The 8,833-nt window shown below is 38.6% G+C and overlaps 1 protein-coding gene across 1 annotated transcript; it reads left to right on the top strand.

Moving 5' to 3' along the window:
- The first annotated feature begins 2,327 nt into the window (after positions 1 to 2,327).
- Positions 2,328 to 8,833, top strand: LOC128356205 (MICOS complex subunit Mic10-like). Its single transcript, XM_053316682.1, has 4 exons — positions 2,328 to 2,408; positions 8,295 to 8,342; positions 8,454 to 8,563; positions 8,657 to 8,833. Exons 1-4 carry the CDS (start codon positions 2,348 to 2,350, stop codon positions 8,663 to 8,665), a joined length of 228 nt encoding a protein of 75 aa, XP_053172657.1. The 5' UTR covers positions 2,328 to 2,347; the 3' UTR covers positions 8,666 to 8,833.

Here is an 8,833-nt window from a genome sequence, read left to right on the forward strand (position 1 = left end):
TCTACTTTTTTAAAGTTTATACATTTTCAGTTTTTGTTCACATTGTTAAAAAGGTGATCGTTTTACTTTATATTTATTACTGAGGTCATACAAAGTGGTGGTGGCGTGCCGGGGTGCATTATTTTGACTGGTGTTCCTAATATTTTGCCCCTCTAATGTACGTTAATGGACACCATTCAATATAATGAACCTTAATACATCACCCACTATGACCTCAATAATAAACATAAAGCAGAATTATCACCATGATAATGTCAGCAAAAACTGCAAATGTATAAGCCTCATAAATGTAGAATTTAAAGCAGAGCTGTTGTATTGGATTGAATTAGATTGCACAGGTCTACCTAATAAACAGGCCAGTGAGTGTATGTTTAGTTGAAATTATGCCTCTTTGCTCTTTTTCTTGTGCTTTATTGATTCTTGTCATGTCTGTGTCCCTTGGTTTTAAGTCTGAGATGTTGTTTGTAATATTTGACTTGTTTAATAAACCTGGCAGAAAAAAAATCTATAACACTAGAGTTAGAAAAAATGCTTTCTTTTCCAGTGATGAATGGAAACAAACCCTCAAGCCAACAATGTGACATTTGTTGCTCTCATAACCCCTGCTTTCCTCCGGGCATTGTGCCAATCTAAATAATTTATGATATTCTTTTCAGAATATTTAGTATTTACTAGTTTTATAACTTTATTTTTGTGAACAGTGAACGCATAAATATCTTCCTCTGTAATACTGTTGGGATGGACAAAATATTAGGAATCCTTTTCAATATAATACACTCCAGTACATCAGCACCATGCACTACGACCTCAATAATACACACAAAGTCGAATGATCACCTTTCTGACAATATCAACAAAAAACAAAGATATATGAGCATTATAAAAGTAGGATTTATGGCAGAGCTGTTGTATTTGATTGCACAGGTGTTCATAGTGCTCGGTCTACAAATAATGTATGCGTATGGTAACTTCTCCCCACTGTTTTATTGCCGCCAGCTGGCATTTCTTAAGAGCTATCAATTGGGAGGTGTATGTGTTATATAAAAATGTATTTTTCTCATTAATTTCCCAATGTTAAACATCTCCATATTTAAGCTATCATGACATTGTAAAAATGTGTATTCTGCCCCAAAGCTAAGAGTGTGTCCTATAACGTTTGCAAAAATGAAGCCTCCTTATATAACCCCACAAACATCTGTACATTTTCGACTGTGTGTGGGCAGCAATGAGATGATTTCCAGCAATTAGCTGGAACGATTATAAGAGACAGAATGGAAAATCCATCTGAAAAGTCCATAAAGTACCAATGCTACTAGGTACAATACAATACATGTACTGTTTTTGATAAGTTTGACAAATTGATTACAAGAATGGGAGGGTCACTTTCTTACTTAAAATATGGCTGAGATTTTCTCCCAGTGAAAACATAGAAAATGGGTTACTCTAGAGCAGACCTGGGTATTGTACAGCCCCCAGGCCAAATCTGACTCCCTGTCTGTCCCTGACTGGCCTGCGTGAGATAATTTCAATGGGAAATTACGAATCAAACATCAATAAGGGTACACCATGAATGCAATACAACTGCATTGTTTTTATTTTGAAAGCGACCTTCAAATTAGTAAATTAATATAGTAAATTAATATAGGCAGAATTGAGGCTGTTGTGGAGGTCTGGCCCTCCACAACAGTCCCAGTTTCTCATGTGGCCCCTTGGGAAAGTTAATTGCCCACCCCTGCTCAAGAAGAAAATATTTCCAGAACATGAAACTATTACTGCCTGTATAATTACATTGAAACGTCTGGCTTTTCTGTTCTGTATCTGTTGTGCAACACCATGTGCATGCATGCATAATTTCCTGTCTACATATGCATAAGGGTGGGACGTGGGACACTGCTATCATTAGTGAAAACTATAGAAATGTTGGAATATATAGAAGAATTTCAGTCAAATCAATTGAAGCACCTACTTAAGTGTCAGCAAGAAAACTTATATGTCAAAGTAAGAAATAAAGTGAACATAAATTGGAGTGCCAATAATTTCTATAAAGATTAATGCTGAAAGGTTCAGTATAGCCCACTGGTAACCCATAAAGTTGCGTACCCTCTTGAATTAGATGTCAAAGAGAGACGTTCACTCACTCTCAAAGGTAAATGTTAATTTCAGGACAGAATTTAGAAAAATCAAAAACAAAATTAAGGGCAAAATGGAAAAATATTTTGGTGCACCACGTATTAAACTCTGGAAATACTAAATGAAAGAGGGGGGTAGTGTTGGTTTGAAAGTTTACCACGTGACTGTATAATCCTCTCGTGAGATTTTGTGAGACTTCCTCCTGACAGCTGGAAACATGGCAGACGAGCACGGACGGAAATGGGACCGCTGCCTCGCAGATACCGCCTTGAAAACAGGTTATTGCCCTATTATATTAGTAATTTCACACATAGACGCTGTATATATTTATTCCACTGTGCTGTACAACTGCTAAATAAGCTGCGCCAAGGTCAAGGCCAGAGCCGAGGACGAGGTCCTTATCTGCGGGACGTTAGTGTGCTCTTGCCGAGGGTGTTCACTGAGGTCAACTGAGCAGACACTGAAGTGGATAACCCGATATATGTTGTGTAATGGATAGGACAAGTATCATTAAAATACCCTATAGCTCTGGGATACGAGTTAGTTAGTGCGTGTTTTCATTTACAGACCATAAACAGAGACATTAGTGCAGTAGCATGTGGCGAGTGCCACAGCAGTAAAGGATCTTTCTGTCTACTTTAAACCTCAGTATATATTTTCTTTTTTAAAAGATTTTTTAAATCTTTCTGAATCTTATCTCTTTCTACCACCCACCCTCTATGTGCACAGTTTAATTAATTGCACGGAGCTTCACTGTTCTGCTCTTCATAATTTAGGCAGGCTTTAGGGTCCTCTTTCAAGAATATATTTTTCTTATTATCCTTACTGTTTAAAGGTTAAAGTTTGAGCTTCACTGTGCAGAATGCTGTATGTGCAGTTTGACACTAAAAGGCTGTTTTCACATTCGTCTGCTGAAAGTGGAAAGTTTCTCTGTGTTAATTGAAAATCAGACCAGTGCAGCCACGTTCAAAACATACCTGTTTGGAACAGGCTGACTGCCTGTGGCCCATTTCAACACATAGAAAATGAATACAGTTTATGTGAGGTGAGAATGAGTTTACACACCAACAACATGAAATAAACTAACATTACGCAGATGATATAACAGGCTAAGTACTCTGATAGTAAATACATGTTCTTCTCTCTTTTCAAGTAAAATAAGGGCTGCATTTAAAAATAGAATAATGTGCATCCTAAAATAAAGTGGATCCATCATATTAGGCTCTTAGATCGTTCCTATTATCTGTGCTTTCAGTTTGTTTTTTAATGGGCACGTTTGCTCCAAAGATCTGTGCTTTGTCTGTAATGGAACTTCACAATCGCCACGATCTCAGAGCATATGAGACAAACTGGATTTGATCTGCCCATGGAAGTATTTGCTCCATTTTACGCCCTTTAGCTAAAATCATTGTGTATTGGACTCTGAGCACTTCCAGAAAGCATGTGACCTACTCTCAACCATGTACATGAACACCTCCTTTGCAATGACTCGCGGCTGATCTGCTAAACACGCTGCTGTCTGGACACAGGGTCAGTGTGTCCAAAAAAAAAAAAGCTCTGTTTTCGCTATCTACTTTTCTCTCTTTAGAGCACTTTCTCTGACTTGTGTCATGCCTCATCTCTGGTCTCTGACCTGCAGGAGTCAGTCGTCTCTGGTACCTGATATGCAGGAGCCAGTAGGCAGAGCCCTGAAGCTTCACCCTGCCCCTGCACAGAGCAAAGTGGATCGCTGATTGCGGGTGTATTCAGAGTGTATTAACCTTAAAACTGATCATGTGTCCAAACTGCACCAAATTCGACTCCCCTTTCCCAACTCACAACTGGTTTGAAAGTCAATCCTGGTCCAATAGTCAATTTACGCAGGTGTGAAGGTAAATAAAAAATATTTACATATTTACAGACTCTGGATTTTGTAATTAGGGAGAAGGAGTAAATGTAATCTTAAATTAGTTAAACATTTTTAAACTATGTACATCTTTAAACATGTTCAGAGGGGATCTTGAAAAATAAAGCCTGCCTCAAAAGGCTTTTCAAAGGCAAGTACATGTATCTACAGGGAGTGTGTAAGTTAGATCTCTGTCAGAGATGCAAATTAAACTTAGACTACATCCACACAACAAACTGGCTAAATCTGGAAACATGTGAAAACTACATCCAGGTGACAAAGTCCTCCATCCACACTGAAACAACTAAGCTGTTGCTAAAATTGCTATATTTGTTTGTCCTGTTTTGGTTGGCAAACAACAAAACTGCATCACAGCCAACATCCAGTGAGCAGTGGGACACACAGTCTGGAGACTGTACTGAGTCTCAGCTGGAACATCTGTTCAGTCCCCTTCTGCTCTCCCTTATCACCTACACTGAGTTTTAATACAGCTTCGTCATGATTTAGTTGTTTTCATTCACATATTTGTACTGTAAAATCTCTATTTTTGGGTGAGAAAAATGAAACAATAAGAGAAAATCCAGATTCACCATCTTAGAATGGACGTAATTTTTGACACAGTTTGTAATGTCATCAAGCACCTGTATCTCCAGAAGGGTAGTAAAGGAGAAACTGGAACACATATGAATGTTGACCCCTTTGAGTCCACTCGTCTCTTTCAAGGGAAGGGTCAATCAAATCAATACAAAGTTGTTGTTCTATGATGAAATATTACTATCTGGATGGGAGTGGTCTCTTCCAGGATGACAATGGCATCAGCCATAGGGCACGAGGGGTCACTTGTCTCTGTATGTGTACCTGCATCCTTTAACTGTCAGTTATCTTTAAGCCAGTGCAGGTGATAGTCCACTTGTGATCTGTATTCCACGTGCTTCTCCTGAGTTTAGCATGTGATTTTTAGTTGTTAACATCAGTCATTGAAGCTGATGCACCAGCAGTTCAGGCACTCACTGGAAAAAACATCAACCTATAAAAACCGTAGGTACCTTGATGGGTTTTATCCACAGATAAATGAATTCTATATCATCAGTTTAGTGCGGATGTGTTCTCAGTACTCTCAGTTAATCAAAGATGTAAGTCGTTGGAAAGGTAAAACATTGGAATGGCATGAAGTGGACAATCACCCTTCAACTGTGTAACTAATTAAGTCTGTATTTAAAATGATATTTGAGATATTTTTCATGTTTATAATTCATCCACAAGCTTCTCTTCTGTCTGTTTACTAAAAATCACTTCTTGACAACAGCAACATGGCAACAACATCGACTTTAATTTCAGTTTCATATTGAACGATGACAATACAAGATTTCACAACAAGGACATCTGAATTTACTGCCAAAACTATCTTTTAGGTAAAAACAGAAGGGCATTTTTCTTTAAGGCAATCATTTTTAAATGAATAGAAATGCAAACTGGGTTTCCTCCAGTGGTTCTGGCCAGGACTCAACCAGTCTGACCAGATGAAAAGCTGCGTTACAGGGCTGGATAGATCATCAGGGAGCTGTACTGCAGGGCATTGTTTCGGTTTGGGTGTATTCGTGTGGTATTTGGATCAGTGTTGGTCCAGCACTCAAATACTTAGACTGGCAAACAGTCTGTCCCAAAAGATACTACATGATGTCAGCTTTGGCACAATAAAATGTGATTCTTGCTGAGAGGAAAAACATCTGCATTTGTGGCAGCTCTTTGAGCTCAGCGTAGCAAACTGCCAGCTGTGCCAAGGTGTCTCTGGTAGCCAGAGAAACTCTGCAGCATATGTTGTGCTGAGGGGGTTGTTTAAAAACTTTTTCTGTTTGTTCGAACTTGTTATGCTGATTCAGGCAGATATTGTTTAGCCTATTTTGTGTCACATTGTGTGAGTGTGACTTTTAAATATTTTAACTTAAAATAAACTGTTCATTTTGAGAAATATATACACTACTTTTTAACTTCTTCTTGTATCAATGTATATGCTTTTTATATGTAGCCAAAGGATATGCACTGAACTTCACTGCATATCCAAGCAAAGGGCGGCTAAACTAACTCTGCGAAAAGAGTTAAAGCTCTCAGAATTTTACTCAACTTGCCAATTATAAAGGATCATGAGAGAAATCAAATCCAACATTTTTTCTCTAAAAGAAAAGAGAAACCAAATGCTCGTGGATTGATACCAGAGAGGGAGACAGTCAGCAACATCCTCTTCATAACAGAGAACAACACTATTTATTGGATACATGGTATTTTAACTGGAGGAACTAGTAAACAATGCCGGGATGACACAGGCCAGTAGTTTCAGTTAATACCAGTGTCGTTGTATTGTTTATGTAAAAGTAGCTACATATAACAGAGGTTTAGCTGACTATAAATACTCATTCATATTTACATTAATTTCCTTTTCCCCTCTTCTAAAATAAGGTAATGAAAAAAAATTCTATCTTAATATTTTTTTCTGGCCAAACGCGAACCTTACGCAACCCTGTTTCCATGATTGCATCATCATTAATCACATCTAAAGAGTCCAATGTTGACACACACACACACACACACACACACACACACACACACAGAAGTTTACTTGAGGCACTTTTGGGGTATTTACATAGAGTTACATTTATTTCCTGGAGACCTACGCAACTGTAGCCATAACTACTACTTGCCTTACCCTAACCATAACTCTAACCTTAACCACTGACCCAAAAATCAGCATTCTACCACCTGTGGACATAGATTTTGTCTCCAATTGCACAAACCACCCGCGATCAAAAATGACTTAAGTCAAACACACACACAAACATATACACACAAACACATCTGAAGTTCTGTATCCTCCTGCATCCCCATGTATACCTGTATATGTTATGTATTAAGAATTGGAAATGGAAATAGTCAATTCTAAGTATAAAAAGTGAATTATGTGACTTCACAGTAATGACTGTCAGATGATAATTTATTTCAGTCAAGCTGTGTTAATCCTAAATAGCGCTCCATCCAAACACAATGAAACATCATTAGTTCTACAAAAGAAAGTGCTGTCACAGTTATTTAAAAATGCAATATTGTGCAAAAGCCTTCTGCCAGAGTTATACAACTCCAGTTGTAATTATAAGTAAATTCACTAAATCCTTGATTGATGCCATTTGCAGAGAATACTTGAGATAATAAACAAATGAATAACAACACAATTAACCAGCTCTGAACTTGATTTTCTGGCATTACAAACCTGCTGAGGCTTTTCAGGCCTGTGGCTTATATATTTCACTCCAGCACAAATGTTTTCATTATAATCCATCTCCATCTGAGATGTCCAGACAAAGAGAAAGGCAGCCAAAATGAGATGTTGATCTGCCCTCATATTTTACCCATGCTTTTACTGTATTACTGTCAGTGGAAAATCAAAGGCTTCAAAAATGCTCTGGCTGAAGAGCAAAGAAAGACCAAGTCCTTAACAGACGGAGAATCTTAAATTGAACAAAATATTTGCTTAAAATGGATGCAACAAGGACAATGATTTATTGTTGATCTGTGCTGATAATTAGGATGTGCTGGATCATCTGTGGTCTTGTTTGACATTTGTAAGTTGTGTAATAGAAAACAGTCTGAAGGTTCTGGTTCAGGCAAATCGGTCATGCTGCATAGCTCTCTGAATCCAATTAAGAGTCGGAGGGGCCCAAATGGCTGTTTTTATGTGTTTTCTGTGCTGGCTGGCCTGCTATTGGGTGTGGTGTGGCCTGCAGCGAGGTGAAGTTAAGCGCACAAACACATTCCTCTTCAAGACCCCGCTCTGGTCTGAGTGCTTCTAACAACTTTAGCAACTTCTGTGCCACTGACCCGCTGTCTGCTTGATCATACATCTACACGACTGCATCTACTCCAAGAAATTACTTTGTTTGCATGTGCACTCCTTGACCTTTAACCTGTCCTGGCTTTTTCCTCATAGACAGTCATCATCGCTCCTCTGAACTCAGCTCCCCTCTCTTGAACCCCTTTTAGTGTTTTGTTTCTTTCTTGGAAGTTTGTGCTCTGGCTGCGTTTTCTCTGCCTCTCTTTTCCATAATGAGCAACGTCTTGCTAACTGGTGCTATTTACCCAACTCTTGCATCAAACATAATAGCGACCCCCCGCTGACCTCATTACAACAGATTTACATCTATGCCAGACACGTTTTTATACGATTACGCAGTCAAATAACTTGAATGTGCAATTGAGTCTCTAAAAGTTTCTGTTTTCTTCTTCTTTGCAGCAACTGGCCTTGGTGTTGGCATTGTGTTCTCCGTCCTTTTCTTTAAACGTAAGTCCTCATTATAAAAAGAAAAGGGTTTTTTTTGTTTTTCTTGGAATGACTACTCGGTTAAGCCTTGAACGAGTGTGTGTGTGTCTCCCCCCCCCCCACCCCACACAGGACGCACATGGCCCGTCTCATTTGGTTCAGGTTTGGGACTGGGCATGGGATACGCCAACTGCCAGCATGACTTCAGGTCACCATATCTGATTCATGGACGCATGGTTAAGGTGAGTACAGAAGGTGAAGCGTGTCATTTAGAGGTTTATTACACACTTAAACATCATGCTACATAATTTTTGTCTGTGTTTTTTTTTTTTTAGGACCAGTAGTGAAGGACTAAAGATTATGAGGATTTGCAGAGAAGTGTCTCATCTGTTTTCTATGGTATCCTTGTTATTTTGCTGCTCATTTCTGTCCTGGCACTAATGTCCAACGATGCCTGCGTTATGTTTATCAAAGGGCAATTGGTGTATATTTAATAAACAGATTATAAAGAA

The sequence above is a fragment of the Scomber japonicus genome, chromosome 3, assembly GCF_027409825.1.
Source record: "Scomber japonicus isolate fScoJap1 chromosome 3, fScoJap1.pri, whole genome shotgun sequence".
In the NCBI taxonomy this organism is placed as follows: Eukaryota; Metazoa; Chordata; class Actinopteri; order Scombriformes; family Scombridae; genus Scomber; species Scomber japonicus.